General features: G+C 50.5%; 1 protein-coding gene across 2 annotated transcripts; it reads right to left on the reverse strand.

Annotated features, from left to right (window-relative positions):
• Positions 1 to 2,478: 2,478 nt before the first annotated feature.
• CAVIN1 (caveolae associated protein 1) lies at positions 2,479 to 16,563 on the reverse strand. Of its 2 annotated transcripts, none has more exons than XM_090291261.1 (2): positions 15,912 to 16,557; positions 2,479 to 5,603 (listed from the first exon to the last, which is right to left on the reverse strand). In XM_090291261.1, the coding sequence occupies exons 1-2, from the start codon at positions 16,380 to 16,382 to the stop codon at positions 4,902 to 4,904; spliced, it is 1,173 nt and encodes a 390-aa protein (XP_090147387.1). In that variant the 5' UTR covers positions 16,383 to 16,557; the 3' UTR covers positions 2,479 to 4,901. The 2 variants fall into 2 exon arrangements, with proteins under 2 accessions (XP_090147387.1, XP_090147388.1); XM_090291262.1 differs by lacking the exon at positions 2,479 to 5,603 and adding an exon at positions 9,281 to 10,152 and having other exon boundaries at positions 15,912 to 16,563.
• Positions 16,564 to 16,869: the final 306 nt, after the last annotated feature.

Below are 16,869 nucleotides of genomic sequence, written 5' to 3' on the forward strand. Positions count from 1 at the left end.
TCCCTCTCAGAAGTCCCTGGAGATCCCCTGATTCCTACTTTTCCTAGCCTGGCTGCTCATTATTTCTTCCTTGGAGTCCAGAGGGTATTTTGGCAGCCTTCCAAGGTAAGTTCCTCGTTCCCTTTTGGCCAATGTCTTTTTCTTTTACTTTCATCCAAATGACATTAACCAGTAAAATTGTATTTGAGATACTGTTAGGCTCTGGTGACACAAAAATCAAGGAAAATATTATCTCCTCCCTGCAGCAAAATGAGCTTGAAATCCTACTCAGGTTTAGAACCACAACTTCTAAGCCCTCTTCCTCCTTTAAGTTTTTCCACAGTCGCTAAGCAGTGTATTACCATTGCATTTTGCTTTATCTCTCTTACAGTCATCTGAGCTGTTTTGAACATCTGCCACTCCCACTAATTACAAACCCTTTAAAATCAAGAGCTAGGATTGTTGTCTTATTAGTCTTGTGGCTCTTAGCACAGTATTGCAAACAGTTCATTCAGAAAGAACATCTGTTGTTTTGTCTGCCCATAATCCTCTCTGGTTTCTGTTGATAACAGCAACCCAAATTTCGTTTGGTAAATCAGCCTTTTTTAATACTCAATTTCACACTTCAGGTGGGTTCTAGAAGTGGTACATGGCCTAGATTGGGTCAGAGAAATGGTGATTTGAATATGTGACCTATCAGAGCCAATGGGCATCATATCTGAGATTCCAGCTGAAGGATTTGAAAAGAAACCCTCGTAACTGAGGTAGTTCAGCTGTTAAGCCATACACCTGCAGCCATTGATGGTCATCTTTGCCAACACATGGGGAAATCTGATTTTAATGAAACAAACACAGTGGAAAAGAGAAGATAGGAAGAGAGATAAAATCCTAGTTATATTACATCAGAACTTGCATCCAGACACCCCTACACTTATTATCGGGATCTTTTTCAATTACATTAATTCCCTCTGTATTTGTTTTCAGCTTTGGTTGTGTTCGTTGTTCTATTTTGTTTCTGCTGAAGCCAGTTTCAGTTTGAAGTGAGTTTATGACACTTGCAATGGAAAGAGCCTTGTCATTCATTCATTCAACAAATAGTTATTGACATAAAGTTCTATAGGAGTCCTGAAAAGGGAGTGATTAGTATGACTGGGGTGGAGGTGGTAAAGAGGTTGGCTTAGAAGGGGAGGTGAAGCCCCGGCCCGGGTGGTGTTTTCCCACAAACTGGAAGGTGGCAGGTTTGATTCCTGGTCAGGGTACATGCCTACGTTGCAGTTTGGTTCTTGGTCTGGCACCCTCTCAATGAATCAGTTTCTCCCCTTTCTCTAAAGTCAATAAGCATGTGAGGATTTTAAAAGGGGGGCGGGTAGGAAGTGGGGGACCATTCCAAAAAGAGGGAACAGCCTAAGCAAAGGCCCATAGGCTTGAATATTTGTGCTCCATTTTTGGCCACCAGACTCCCTAAAGAGCCTGTTAAACAGTGGAAACTGGAGCAAGGACCAGACTCTTAAGGGAACTTGTGATCCATGCCAAGGAGTATTTATGTACTGAAATATTTGAATATAATATAAACAGAAGGAAGTTTCCTGGCCCCAGTCTCTGAATTTTCAGTTCAAGCTTCTATTTCTTTTGGTGGGAAACCAATCTTTCTAGGGGATTTAGAACTCTGGGTTCTGCAGTTGGGGGTAGGGGAGTTGAAAGGGAATATATGGCTCATTAGGAAAGACTCAGCTGGTTTGGGGTAGTAGGAGGAGCCTGGGATAGAGCCTGAGAAATGACATTATATAGGTTGGCCAAAGAGTTTGTTTGGTTTTTCCATAAGATGACTCTAGTAGCACTTGATTATCTTTAACTTCATTCCAAACAATTTTGTTAAATTGTATTGTGACAGCTGTCATATCAGCATGCATTTAAAAAAACTTATCAAAATTGGTGAATTTTTGTGTAGCCATTTTATTATTGAAGATGAGAGAAAATACGCAACATTTTCAGTATATTATGCTTTAAAAAAAAAGATTTTATTTATTTTCAGAGAGAGGGGAAAGGAGAGAGAAGGAGAGGGAGAGAAACTGATGTGTGCAAGAAACATCAGTTGGTTGTCTCTTGCACACCCTCAACTGGGGATCTGGCTCATATCCCAGGCATGTGCCCTGACCAGGAATCAAACTGGTGATCTTTCAGTTCACAGGCCAGCGCTCAATCCACTGAGCCACACCAGCCAGGGCTATGGTTTATTATTTCAAAAAAGGTAAAAACACAACTGAAACACAAAAAACATTTGTGTAATGTATGGAGATGGTGCTGTGACTGATCAAACGTGTCAAAAGTGGTTTGCAAAGTTTCATGCTAGAGATTTCTCACTGGACGATGCTCCATGGTTGGGTAGACCAGTTGAAGTTGATAGCGATCAAATCGAGACATTAATTGAGAACACTCAACATTATACCATGCAGGAAATAGCTGACATACTCAAAATATCCAAATCAATAAAGCTATTGGTGAAAACAAAAAATGTGTGTTTTATTTTATGGAAAAAAACATATAGGCTTTTTGGCCAACCAATATTTATTAGGGACACTCCTTCCCAGGTGATTCTGATGCCAGCAGAACCCACATGATGATTTGAGTCCATTGCTCTAGGAAATCCATAACCTGTGGGAAGGTGGAGCAGACTGCTCATGGGGAAGAGACACTGTGCAAACAACAAAATAGGTGCCCATCCCAGGGTCATGGGGAGAATTAACTACGTTGTGCGGCTATGACTGCCATACAACATACATTGGAATCCTTTTCAGCCCTCTGAGCCAGGGCCTCTGATTTTTACCCTCCCCAAAGCTGCTTCTTCTAGGCCTATGATTCTGAAGTGTGGATTTGGGGGAAGCTCAGGCTAACTGGGCATGTCTGGAGGGCTAACACCCTGAGAGCCAGGATATAGATCCAGACTGCACAGGGTTACAGGATGCCTGGCTTAGAAACCCAGCTCCACCACTTACCAGCTACGTGACCTTACACAAGTCACTCTGTCTCTTCATCTCTAAAATAGGGATGATAATAACATACCCCCCACACACCCCAGGTAAGTGAAGCAAGTTTAAACCAAGTCTTCTTTTTTTCTCTCCCTCCCTCTCTCCCTTCATGGCTCCCTCCTGTCCTCTGTAACTCATCCTATATAACTGCCTTCGGAGAGTACAATCCAACACAGATCCTTTTTAGAAAAGCAGGTTTATTGGTCGGGCTGCTCACCAGGACACAGCAACATGAGAGACTTCCTAGAACCCATAGGAACCAGTGTCTACTCACAACTCAGACCCCCTCAGCCCATCAGCACCAAGGGACCTTGACCCAATCCCCATCCTGCCTCAGCTGACCTGTCTCCAAGTGTTCACAAGAGAGAAGGGAACCAAGAAAGTAGCAAAGCTTTGTATTGTAAAAAAGGTTTGTGTCCACAGGTTCCCTCCCTCCCTCCACCCCTGAAAGCAATTAGCTGCATTTTTAAAATGCAGGGAAGATAAGGCAGAGGAGAGGGGGAAGAAGGAAGAATCCTTCAGCCTCCTCTTAAGGGAACTTGTGAGCCATGGCACAAATGACTTGCAGGAGAGGGGAGTTGTTCTTGCTTCTGACAACCCCCTTTACCAGGGAGGAACAGCAGGACTTTAGTATCCTAAGGAGAACCTGAAAGTAGCAACCCTGTCACCCCTAAAAATTCAGGAGGGGAGCCCACAAGGGCAAGGAGGTCTTGGCAAGTTCTACAGCTCTTATACTAGTTCTAGGGAAGGATCTTGAGAGACCTGCTGGGAATAAGGCAAGGCTGGGTTGCTCCATACATAGTTATTGTATTCTCCTCACTGCCCCTCCAGCTCTCAGTTTTGTGGCCTGGCCATTAGCACCCTGCTCTCTTTCTAGTCTGCCTTCCTCCTAACTCCCACTTCTCTGCAGCGTGGTGCTGCCCCCTTCTGGGACCCTAATTTTCTGGACTTTGAGAGATGGACTGCCCTGGGGCACCAACCAGATGGCAGTTGAGAGAAGGGGTGAGGGTTACCTCTCTTTTCTCTTTGGATCACCACTTTCTCATCATCCGTCCTTAACCTGAGATGGATAAAGAGAACCCAAGTAAGATAGGATGCTTGTTCTGTGTTTCTCCTGCTTCTAATGAGGCAAATGCTCCTCTCTCTACCTATTTCCACCTTCTGCTATTTCCTCCTGTTCTCCTTCCCAAAGCCACAGCCATGTGTTCCTGTGTGCAGATGCATAAACATGTAAGTGTGCCTGTCTCCAACCCCGCTCCCCAGAACTCTGCTCTGCTCCAGTCTTCCTTGTTGGACTCTCTGCAGACACAACCTGTGCTAGACCCTCATCCACGGCTCACTCTGCCCTCTCTCCTTCACAGCCCATGTTCTCCCAAAAGCTGCCTTCAAGTCCTTCCAGTATGGGGCCTCCCATACCGTCAAAGGTCTTCTGCAGGATTCATTCTTTTCTATTACATTAGTTTAGCCTTTGAAGCATCCAGGGATCAGGGTAAGAAAGCTCAGTGAGCAGGAATGACAGAGCTGGATGTGTGAGGGGGAGGTTTGGGGGAAGGCAGCCTGCCCCAAGGGGGGGCCCGACTATGGAAATATCATTTTCCCATAGGATCCCCAACTTGCACAACCAGAATATGGATCATCCCATCACCATTTCCACCCAGACTATGCCCAAATTGGAGCTGTCCTTTGTGGAGGCTGCCTCCCCCTCCCGTCTTAACAGCTCTAAGACTTGGAGGGGTGCTCCTTGAGGGGAAAGTGCTCTCAATTTAGAAATACGTCAGCCCGTTTGGGGCCCAAGAAAGAATGCAAAAGAGAAAGTTCAAGAGAAAAAGGAATCAGGGTGGGGGCAGGGAGAGGCGGGGCGGCAAGGCCTCCTGGGCAGAGCCCCACTCATCCCACTCAGTCGCTGTCGCTCTTGTCCACGAGCACAGCATCTGACTCCTCGGTGATCTCCAGCAGTGTGTGCACGTCGGGGCTGCTCCCGCGCAGCAAATCGACGGCTTCGTCTCGCTCTGCGCCACCCTCCTCATCGTCGGGGCCCACCTCCACCATCTCGGTAGCCTTCAGCACCTCCACCTCGCCCTCGCGGATCTTCTTAACGTGGAAGGTGAAGGGCGGCACCTTGTAGACAGCGGTCTTGGAGCGCGCGTACACCACGTGGTCGGGAGTGAAGGACTTGCGTAGCTTTTCTCGTGAGGTCTTGAGCTTCTCCCGACGCTCAGCCGGAACGAGGCGTGTGCCCAGCTTGTTCATGCGTTTCTCCAGGGTATGCCGCGTCTTCTCCAGGTTCTCCTTGGTCTTGAGGCGGGTCTTCTCCAGGTTCTCGCGGGTGCGCACCTTGGTCTTCTCCATCTTCTCCTTGGAGAAGGCCTTCTTGAAGTCGTCCACGCGTCGCATGCCACTGCGCTTGATGCGCTCGGCACGCGACTCCTCGATGACCTCCTCCACTTCCACCGCCTCGTCCGAGGACAGCTCGATCGCCGCTGCGTCCTCCTCGGGCCGCTCACCCTCACCCAGCTCATCACCCTCCTTCTCGGGCAGCGTCTCTGACTCCTTCAGCGACTTGCTGATGCTCAGTTTGGCCGGTAGTTTTACTTCATCCTAAAGGGAAAGCAGAGCAGAAGAGATGAGGGGGGCTGGGCGGGGACTTGGGGGGAGAATGAGTGAACCCGAGGCAGGGTGGCGGTGATGCTTGGGGTGCTTGGTACCCATGAAATCGGCCTGAAGGTGTTTGCCATTGTATCCCCAGCGCCTGGCACAGGCACCGCATTTGCACCCCACAGATGTGTCAAATGAATAATAACTCCACAGACAGAGCAAGGAGGGAACAGGGCTTCGGCTCGGAGATTGGCCTGTAGTGCAACTGCACTGCAGCACTGCAGCCCTCCAGCCCTGTCCTTGAACCCTACATCCGCCTTCTTACACTAAACCGCTCCTTGCCACGTGCGTCCCAAGAACACAACTTAACTTTGGAAATGGACAGAGCGCCCTCTGGTGCACTAAATCACACATTGCCCGAGCCAGGCCTGAAAGCAAAGGAGTTTGCGAAACGTACCTTTAGGTCTAGGGGTGAGGGGTGGAGAGTGGGGGAAGGGAGATGAACACACAACCAATAGCAGGCGACCCCCAAGTAGGGTAGCTTGAGGGCAAAGTGAAGAGAGTGCGTTTCCCAGACTTCAAACCATTTCGGGACAAGTCTTAGGGCAGAAGACTGTGGCCCATGCCCCACTCCTTGGCCTCTTCTTACTGTTCGGTTCCACCAGCACATCTCCACCTCTCCTACGTGTAGAAATTCGGAGAGGAAAAAGGGAAAACTGGCTGATGGCCAAGGGCATGTATTCTCCCCAGCAGGAATATTTCTTCTGGTTCTGACTCCCCCACTTTGGAACGGAGGGGAGGGATTACTTTTCCGTTCTCGCTTTTCCCCCTGCAGATTGGACCTCAAGGGGCCAGGAGTAGGATGGTGGTCCCAGATTCCCCGAGATACTGGAGCTCAGAGCCAGTTCTTAACTCTTTCCCGCGGAGGACCTAGCACCAGCACTGTTTTCCACTACAGGAAGATTTTCCAAGATCCTGACTCTGGGCCAGTGTTTCAGAACCTCAGGACCACCTCCCACCAAGGTAAGGGGAGGCTGAGCACAGAAAGGGAAAGGGACATAACCTAGAACATAAACAGGGTCTCCTCGTTGGCCCAGCCTCTCTTTAGAGACTACAGATGAAGGAATGAAAGAGAGTTTCTAAACGGTTTTCTGAGATTGTTTCCCAGAACGTACAAAAATTCCAACTGAGAAAAAGGCATCTTGAAATCTATATGATCCTATTAACCAATGTCACCCCTAATAAATTCAATTAAAAAAAAAGAAAAGTGCGGTAACGTGAGCTAAGCCCTCTCATAAACACGCAGATGCACGCACATACATTGGCCACTTGGTATCTCCACAACACCTGCTACAGAGATTCCTTCCCCTACTCCCAACTTCTTTCCTTTTCCCTCCCATCCACATCCCCCCAGTTTCCTGGTTTACACTGAAAACTAGGAACACCCCTCCCAACTTCCTTCCCTCCCTGTCAATAGCATTATCAGGGACAAAGAGGGAATACTGGCTCCACCTCTGCTCCCAAACTGGGCACCAGCTCTTCTGGGCATCAAGCCACCTCAAGTTCTCAACACTTGACTACACCTCCCAGCAGGCAAGATGACCTGGGCACTGAGCATGCTGGGACTTGTAGTCTCTACTTGCCATAGCTGGTTTAGTACTATTGTGGACATCTTACTTCATTCTGTTCATCCCTTTGTCTTTTGCACTTACAGAGGCACTGAAGGGGTCTTTTCTTTGTTCCAAGTGTAGGAGGGTCCCAATCTCTCTTAGCATTCCCTCTTAGTTCCAGTTTGTACTCTTTGGGTCTCCTTTTGCATTCAGTTCTCCCTGCCCACTACTCAAGTCCTCTCTCTTTCATACCATTTTAGGACTCTGGGATCTAAACTCTTCACTACCTCTTCATCTATCTCCGCCCAGAATTTACCTGCAGCCCTGTATTTAAAGAAAAAAAAAAAAATCAGCTCTGATCTGTCCTTTACAGCTTCCCAGGATAAAAATCCACACATTGGACACCAGAGGGTGGAGAACCCCTCTTTTCACTAAGCTCAGACAATGTGGATGGGCCTGGAAGGATTAAGGGTGATGGGCGGGGAATAGTCAGGAAACAGTCCCAGCTGCTGGAAAACAAATCCACATTGTCTCGCCGCCTGGCTCCCAGCATCCCTGATTCTCTCCACTGGTCCACCCCACCCCATAAAGGCTGAGCTGGCTGGTGTTCCTGGCCTCTGGCTTCCTAGATAAAGGTCTTTGCCAACTGAGCTTTAAGTGAACAGGGCTGGGGAGAGAGTTGAAGACTTCTTGTAGCCAATCCCATCTTCCCAGTGCCTGATGAGAGATCTTAAATACAACATCAGCAAGCAATCCCAAGTGAGGGAAGATTTATTTCTGCATTTGGGGGCATCTCCCTCAGTCCAGATAGGTACCTGGGAATAGAGCCTCATTCATTGTAGGTCCCCTCCCCCGCCCCACCCCCACCCCAGATTGATGGCTTACACCAGAGGAGCTGCCTTCTTGGTGGAAGGTCAGGGGATAAGGGAAGAAACAACTTGACCCAAGCTCCTGAACAATGTCCAGTACGTTGGTTCTGGAGAAGGTATAACACCAGGACTTTAGCTTTTCCTCCCTGTTAATGAATCTTCTCTTTTCTTCCCCTTTCCAGACCAGGTTTCCCATATGACTCACAGCCTTGGAGTGCTATCAGGGGCCCACCCACTCTGCCTGTTGCTACAACAACCATAAACATAATCCCAAAGCATCTCCCCCTTACCCTGGGCACATAGGCCAGGCACCCTCCTTCCACCCCTACTTCCCTGGCAGAGCTCCTGAACCAAAGGAGAGGCCTCAGGGGGTGGCAAGGAGGGAGGGCTCTGCTTGTTCCGTTTTCACATTTCTTTTATTAAACAAAACCACCACTCCCAACAGGCTTGGTTTCCAGAGTTACCTTTAATGACCAGGTCTGAACAAAAGCATGCATAGCTTCCCCTGCCTCCGCCCAAGCACACACAGCTCCCCAGCCCAGGAAGGCACCAGTCCAGGATGAATCTGGAGGAGCCCCAGAGAAGCTCCCAGCACCTCCCACACCACTCCCCAAACTTGCTGTATAAGCTTAAGATCCTCTGGCTTAAGAAGAAAATATTATGATTATAATTTAATTGAGCACCTAATATGTGCCTGGTCCTTGGCCAGGCACTTCACAGAGAAGGGACAATGCCATATAGCTCTGAGTAGGAGCCTTTCTTGACTTAGAGTGAACCTGCTCTCTCCCTAACTCTGGAATGGCCAGAGTAGACTTTGGAAAGGTAATTCAGAGACCTCCAATCTGCTCTAACAAGGTGTTAGAAGAAAGTGAAGACTGAGGGAGAGGTGAAAGAGAGGGAAAGTCTTAAAAACACAGGCTCTCTACTTGAGACTGCCAAGACAAGGGGGTAGGAGACACCAAAGGCAGAGGGTCCTTCTTTTTTTTCTATAACGTGATTCTCAACAGGGGTAATACTGTCCCCAAGAATATGGAAATTGGTTCTTGGGGGATAGGGGAGGATTTTAGATATTGTAATAGTTTGTGGTGCTCCAAAGAGCCCCAGTACATAAAAAGATAAATAGTATAACTGTAGGATTAAAATCTCATGGGGAAGGGGACAATTAGGGGAAAATGTCTAAAAGGACTCCTCAGGGGGGTGATTACGAAAAAAAAAAAAAAAAAAAGTTGAGCAACACTGTGCTATAGGGAGGCCAGGGAATCCAAGCCAGAACCAGCTAAAAAGTCCTCCCCTTCTGGCCTCTCTGAATTGGCAGCTTTTGAGTGCCCCACCCAAGGCAGGATCTGGCAAACATAAGGGATCTCTTTGCAAAACATTTTTAAAAAACTGGAAAAAATAAGTGTAAATATTTTCCTCAGCTACATGGAGGGAGGTGGAGCGGGAACAGAATGGACCCCAGGCTTGGGCCTCATGAGGGCCTCTCTTAAGAGGCTTTGAGCCAAACTGGCCTACCCCTGGGAAGGAGGCAGAAGGGTGAAGGGAAGGGAGAATCCAAAGGCTTGGCTCAGTTTCATGCAATTTCATGCAAAGCAGCACTGGGTGCAGTTCAAGTATGGTGTCTGAAGTGCTGCCATTAAGACAAAAACCAGGAACGGGGGTGGGGAGGGGTCCTTCCCTTCACCTCCCACTCTGTTGCACACACATATTATCCTGAACTCTGCCTAATACAAGAGTGTTCCATAATACCCATTATCCACAGAGGCTTGGAAGAGGCCCACCATCCTGCACTGACCACCAAGTGGTGAGCTAATGGTGGATTGTTATGACACCCCATGCCCACAGACCCAGGGGATCCAGGAGACCCTAAACACCCCCACCAGCTGTTGGCTCCTTTGGGGTGGGCAGAGGCACAGGCTCTGGGTAATAGGGCAGTGCCCTAGGCGTCTGGTCAAAGGGTGGGATCTCAGGCACTGTATCAGGCTTCAGGTCAAAGGGCTCAGTCTCAGGCAGAAGGTCAAAAGGCACGATCTTGGGTGTGACCAGGTCAGAGGGTGCATTCAGCTTCTTCTTGGGCTAAGATGAGGAAAAGGGGTTTAAATGGGGTTTGGAATGGTTGCAGATAGGGTCGAGAGAAAGAGGCCTTGGTGAGCATGCAGAGTCGGAGCGGGTGAGTAGGGAGGAGGAGGGAGTACACAATATATTAGGATGGAAAGAAACCACACTTTAAATGCTTCATCAAGAAGGCCCTGGGGCTGATAGGGGTGGGACAAACCCAGGCCCATGAATTAATAAATACAACTTAAATGGAGCCCCCTCCCTTTCTCCCTCTAGAATCTTCCCCAGTCCTGGCCTTGGCCTCCTACCAGCTGTGGTTGGGGGATGATGATATTGCGGTAATGGAGGATAGAGGCTGTTGGGGATAGAAAGGAATTTTCTAAGAGAACAGTCATTGTATTCTAACTGGGCAGGCTGAATTAAAGAGGAGGCAAACAATTTCACTGTCTTCAGAGTCAGACGCTGCTGATCCCAGTTCTTGTTATTCCCCTGGGCAGGGCGGGCACTGGGTGCCGCCCCGGATAAGGAGAGGGAGGGGCATGGAAGAGGGACATCCTGGCTATTTCCTTTTGGCCACATCCTCACCTCCTGCCTCTCTTGCCACCTTTCCCACTGCCCATGCTTGGGCTATCAGACACCAAGGTGCAAAGAGAAATTAAGCTGTTTTTATGGCAGGTGGGCCTACATCCGGGGGCAGCTCCTAACTCTCCCTCCTGAGGGGCTGAGCCTCCACTCTTGCTTTGGTTGAGATGTCAGGGGATAGGGAAAGTTGGGTCTGTCACCAGACTCAGGTGATAGCAGTGTTGAGTAAATGCCTGCAGCCACAAAACACAAAGTAGCAGGTGCCAGTCTGCCCTGTGGGGTACAGAGAGAAGGCTGGAATGGCAGGGAGGCTGAGGAGACAGGAGCTAATGTGGTCTCCTTATGGCCAGATGCAGAGGCCGTGCCAGGAGACATCCACACTGGCCAGGGAGCTCCAGTCCTTATATCCTTCTCTCCCCCAACACACTGTCATTGCACCAGGTGATGACACATTGCTTCTTCTTTCGCACTATGAGGCTGAGCAGTTAAAGGCCATCGGCCTTAGCCACTATTAGCCAACACTGCACACCTGCACACACAAAGCAGCCCCAGTTCCAGGACCGTGAAGCTCTCTCCCTTAGAGAATGAAGGAGCCAGAACTAACCCTCTGTTAGGGCTAGCCTCCACTCTGTCTTCTGCTGCAGAGCCCAGGAATGGGAGGAGGAGGTGAGGTGCAAAAAGTGTAGCAAAAGCCTGAATGGTGTGGCTCAGTTGGTTGGGCGTTAGCCCGCAAAGCAACAGGTCACCAGTTTGATTCCCAGTCAGGGCACATGCCTCGGTTTTTGGTTGCTTCCCTGTCAGGGAGCGGTTCCCCTTCGGGGCTTAAGAGGGGTAACTGATCAGTTTCTCTTCCATACAAGAGGCAATGTTGATGTTTCTCTCTCTTTCTCCGTCCCTTCCCCTCTCTCTTAAATAAATAAATAAATAATTTTTTTTTTTTTTAAAGAAAGTAGCAGAAGAGGGGGTGGCATACACCTGGGTTCTGGCCTCAGCTCTGACCCACAATCACTTGAGTGACAATAGGCAAGTGACTTCCCCTTTCTGGGCCTCAGCTTCCTCTGCTACAAAATGAAGAAACTGAAGTTGATAATCTCTGAAGCATCTTTCAGCTCAGAAGGTCTATCATGACAAAATGATAAAACATTCACAATGGTGTGATTTTAAAAAATGGAGCAAACCACTACTCATCTCTGAGGTTGCTTGCCTAGCAACAATAATCCTTCTCCTCTCCCTGCCAGTTGCCCACCCTGTGCCATCTCCTCCCTTTTTGACTGACCTTTACAACAGTCAGACTTTATTTACTAAAAAAAAGAAAGAAAATTAGAGCAAGGAGCACAATTTCCTTTAGTCTTAGAAATGCCTCTAGACCTGGCCAGTGTGGCTCAGTTGGTTGGAGCAACATCTTTAACCAAAAGGTTGCAGGTTCGATTACCGGTCAGGGCACATACCTCAGTTGTGGGTTCAATCCCCGGTCCCGGTGTGTGTGGGAAGCGACCAATTGATGTTTTTCTCTCACATCAATGTTTGTCTCTCTCCCTTCCTCTCTCCCTTCCTCTCCCTCTAAAAGCAATGAAAAAAAAAAAGTCCTTGGGTGAGGATAAGGAAGGAAGGAAGGAAGGGAGGGAGGGAGGAAGGAAGAAAAGAAAGAAAGGAAGGGAGGAAGGAAGGAAGGAAGGAAGGAAGGAAGGAAGGAAGGAAGGAAGGAAGGAAGGAAGGAAAAGAAAGAAAGAAAAGAAGGAAGGAAGGAAGGAAGGAAGGAAGGAAGGAAGGAAGGAAGGAAGAAAGAAATACCCTGAAGAATATCCTCCTTGCTTTGGATCCAGTGACCAAGAAAAACAACCCAAACTCAGCTTTGTGGAGGAAAGATATGATAAGCAATCTCTCCACAACCACTAGGCTTTGGGGGACAAGAGGGACCAAAATCCCAAGTTGGGAATATTTTTTTGACAAAGTTTTGGGATTCTGGAACAAAGTAGGCTTGATTTGCCTTGAGTCCAAGAAGAAGCTGTAGGATGGGTTAGGATTTGGGGAGAAGTCAGTAAGCCCTCATTCCAGCCCTGCTGTCCTCCACTTTAATGCCCATGATCCACCTGATCCTTTAAGTGTTCCCAGGTCCTGTCCTAAAGCACTTGGAGCAGGTCTGATGGGTCCATGTGTAGGTCACTAACTGCCTCATCAAAAATACTCCAGAACACGTTTGTTTCCATTTTAGCCTCCCTCTCTGGATTCTAAAAGAATTCTAATAATATCCTAATTATTGTCTGGGAAAATTGGCTATTTAATAATCACAGTTCTTCCTCTTTGCACGATGCACAAATCTGCCTGATCCTTCCAGCAGTTCTCAATCCACTGACTCCAAATTACTAGTAGAATTCACTTCTCTCATTCACTAACTCTTGCCTCACTAGGTGTCATCTGATAGGATGGGATGCCAAACTGCTACTTTCTGTTCGGGAGACAGAGGGAAATGTCAGGGAGGCACTGAATTTCATGTGTGTACGTGTGTGTGTGTGTGTGTGTGTGTGTGTGTGTGTGTGAGCGTGTGTGTGGTCAAATACAAACTTAACTTGTGATGTCATTATATCTAGCAGTTCCCTGACTCAGGGGTGGGGCCACACAAGGGATTCCCTTCTTTATTCCCCAGGAAGAAGGTGTGGAAGGCCAGATGACCTGATCCCACAGCTGGGGCCTTCCCACCCTTTCAGGATACCCTCCACCCTGCCCCGCCTGCCATATCATCACCTCCCACATCTGCACTGGGGGATACAGAATTCCTGTTCCCGTGCTGAGGCACTCACACCACCCTGTGAACCTTTCTCCAAATCTCTCCATGCCTGGCGATCCAAACATCCTACCCCAATAACCTGATTTTACCATAAATGCTGCCTCCCCCCAAGCTTCCCTATTAGGTCTGCCAAGGCCCAGAGCTATTTTTACTTCATTCTTTTCCCAGGCCTGCAGACCTCAGGGAGGAGCAGCCTCTGCCTTCCTCCAGCATCTGAGTACCCCACCCGCTTGCCCCCATCTGGAACATCTGCTGTGCAGCTCAGGGAAATTCTGCTTCCCTGAGCCCCACCCTGTTGCTGAAGTCTTTATCTCTGAGCCCCTCTCAGAGTTGGGACCACTTTTGTTCTTAGTTACTTCCCCTGACGTTTGGGGGCTCAGGGTCCTCACTTTAAGCTATTCCTGCTACCTCAACTCTGTCCTATGCTGGCCCTGGGTTAGTACACATGCCGTGAAAGCCACCCTGAGATTAGACCTCCTCCTCTCACAGACACACATACACAGCTGCAGATCCCTGCCAACTGCTGAGAGGGAGAAACTGAGGAATGCTATTGGCCTCTGCACGGAAGTCTTTCTCACTGCATACCCATCCTCTCAGAATCTCCATCTTTGACAGAGGGAGGTTTACCCCAAGACCAAGAATTTTCCCAGGTCTTATGGTCTGGGGCATTTAAAAGTGAGAAGGGTCACCCATTCAGCCCTCCATGGTAACCTTCTACCATGCCAGGAGAAAAGATAAAGCTGGTCTGCCCCACTATCTTGTTCTGCTTCCTTTGATGCCCCTCAGTGCTAGGCAGATATCTTTTAAAATCACACACACACACACACACACACACACACACACACACACACATAGCTTTCTCCAAGCAGATCAAGTGGAAACAACTCTGGGCAAACATTTCCTACCAGATAGTGCTGTACGGAGAGAAGTAAAACTTTGTAAAGACCTTCTAGGAGGAGTCCCTGGGCAGGGAGGGCTTAGGGGGAAATGTCATTTCTGCCTCTGTCCCACCTCCCCCTCTTCAGGTAAATGCCAGCCAGCTTGCCCACCTCCCACCATCTATTGTCTCCAGACACTTTTCTCAATCTGCATCTTTCTTTGCTCCTTCTAGAGAGACCAACCCAAGGACCACAGAGCATCCCAGATGGTCACTCAGAAGCCAGCTTGACCAGGCCCCAGAGTCTGCAGTGAAACCAATGCTCCTGAATAGGGATCTTCTCCCCTGGGGGCTGTGGGAAATACAGCCTTCCTTTTCTTTCCACTCCCTTTGAGAGGGAAAGGAAGGGGAAGAGGGGTTACTTCGCACCCCTATGATCTCATCTCCTTGGTTTAGGAACATCCACCAGGCCTGTGGGAAGCAGAGAGGAGGTGAGGCTGGGCACATTCCTACCCAAGCAAATATCACCAAGCCCTCAGCTGAGGTCCACCTTAATGGAATTGGAGAGTGGGTGTGGAGAGGGACAGGTTTATTTGGGGTTAAGATACAAAAACCACATTTTTACACTGGCGGGAGGAATGGGAAGAGGTGCAAAAGAAGCAACAAGAGCCTAGGCGGAGCCTGTAACGCCAGGCTCCTCGAGCCAACGTGCCTGCTAGTCCACCGCCCCCGCAGGTATGCGAGGGTGATTCACTGTGCCCCGACCGCGGGACTGGGCTGTCCACTCCCCTCCACCAGCCCCTCTTGCCTTCCTCACCCACCCCACCTGCCACCCACCCCACCCACCTCCCACCCCCACCTGCCTGCTTCTGTCTGGCCAAGAGGACGGGCGCACCGCTGACTAGAGCGTCCCCAAGGGCCTGTGAGTGCCAGGAGGCCAGGGGCGGATCGCGCCAAGGGGATAGAGCAGGTAGCCAAGGCTGGGGCGGGGGTGCAGGGTCCGCGGGGGTGTGTTGACGATGGCGTCCCTCGCCGGGCTCAGCCGGCGCCGGTGCGTGCCTGGGCCCTGAATCACCCGCTATATCTGGCGGGCAGCGCCTGAGGCCCCAAACCCGGGCCTTGCCGCCAGTGTCCGTTTACAGCGGGTCCCAAAAGCTACCAGGGACCCACGGCTTTTCCCCAAACTTCCTCTGAGTAGACTTTTGACAGAGCCAAGTTGGGAGCGGTCTGCAAGGGACAGTGTCCCCGAGTCCAGCCCCCTAACTCGGTTCCACTACTTTTGACACCGAAGGTAGGGTGCTCCGTGAGGAAACTCGGGGTACAGAGTGCGCCCCTCTGCGCACTCCAGGAATCCGCTCCTCACTCCACCCCACCCGAGGAGCGGTCGTCCGAAGGGGGGTGGGTTCCCCGGGCCGGGACAGGCTGGCTGGAGAGCCGCGCCTCGCTGGGGGCAGGTCCCCCCACCCCAAGCCCAGGGCCTGGGGCTGCGGGTTGGGCGCGGAGCTCTGGGCGAGGTCCGCCTGGCCAGCTCACCTGGTAGATCATAACTTTAAAGTTGCGGCGCCGCAGCAGCTCGGCCTCGTTGACCTCCAGCTTCTTGATCTGGCCGGCCTGGCGCTCCAGGCTGCCGCGCACGGTCTTCACGTTGACGCTGACCTTGCGCACCTTCTCCAGCAACTTGCTCACGGTGTTGCTGGTGGTGGCGTGCGCCTTGCCCAGCTTGCTCAGCTCGCCCTGGATGCTCTGCACGGCGCCCTCCATCTCCGCCTGCCGCTCCTCCAGCTGGGCTTGGGTCAGCTGGATCTGGTCGACGGCGCCGATGATTTTGTCCAGAAGGCTTAGCACCAACACGCCGTTCACCTGGTCCGACTTGATCAGCTCCTCAGAGCCGGCACCCGACGGCTCCTCTGCCCCCGGCGCCCGCATTATCGAGGACCCCGCGTCCCCCGCGTCAGGGTACCCGGGAAGCGGCTGTTCGACGATGTGGAGCTGGGTGTCCTCCATGGCTACCCGGAGCCGTGCAGGGCCGGCGGGTGGAACTGCAGCTGGAGCGGGAGACCAGGAGAGGAGGAAGAGCGGGAGGGGGGAGGAGAGCGAGAGCGGATCGGAGAGCAGAGGAAACTCAAGCCACGTCCGTGCGCCCCGGGACTGCGGCCAGAACTGTGGGGGGGCGATCTCTGCGCTCCCGGGCTCCCAGGCCAAACCCAGGAGTCTCTTCGCCCATTGGCTGGCCGCACCCCAGAAAGGGAGGGACCGGGGCAGAAGGGGAGACCGATGATGGGGGAGGGGGCAACCGAGAGGGACCCAAGAGTCGACCGCCCCACCCTTGCCAGGATGATTGGAATAGTTGGAGCTGGAAAGTAAGCGGAGGCGATGAGAGTCGGCCTGGGACAGAGGAATGTGAGCTGGAGAGGAAACACGTCCTAGAATGTTGCTCTACTTTTCCCTCTGCTCTTTTTCTGCTCACCCGCAAACCTATCTCAGCTTTTTA

This window comes from Furipterus horrens, unplaced genomic scaffold, assembly GCF_987537825.1.
Source record: "Furipterus horrens unplaced genomic scaffold, mFurHor1.1.pri manual_scaffold_11, whole genome shotgun sequence".
NCBI lineage: Eukaryota > Metazoa > Chordata > Mammalia > Chiroptera > Furipteridae > Furipterus > Furipterus horrens.

Excerpts from the sequence above, each read along its gene's own strand:
- CAVIN1 (XM_090291261.1), bottom strand. The coding sequence starts at position 16,382 with ATGGAGGACACCCAGCTCCACATCGTCGAACAGCCGCTTCCCGGGTAC. Across the intron at positions 5,604-15,911 it reads TTAAAGTTATGATCTACCAG|GATGAAGTAAAACTACCGGC; the intron begins GTGAGCTGGCCA and ends CTTTCCCTTTAG.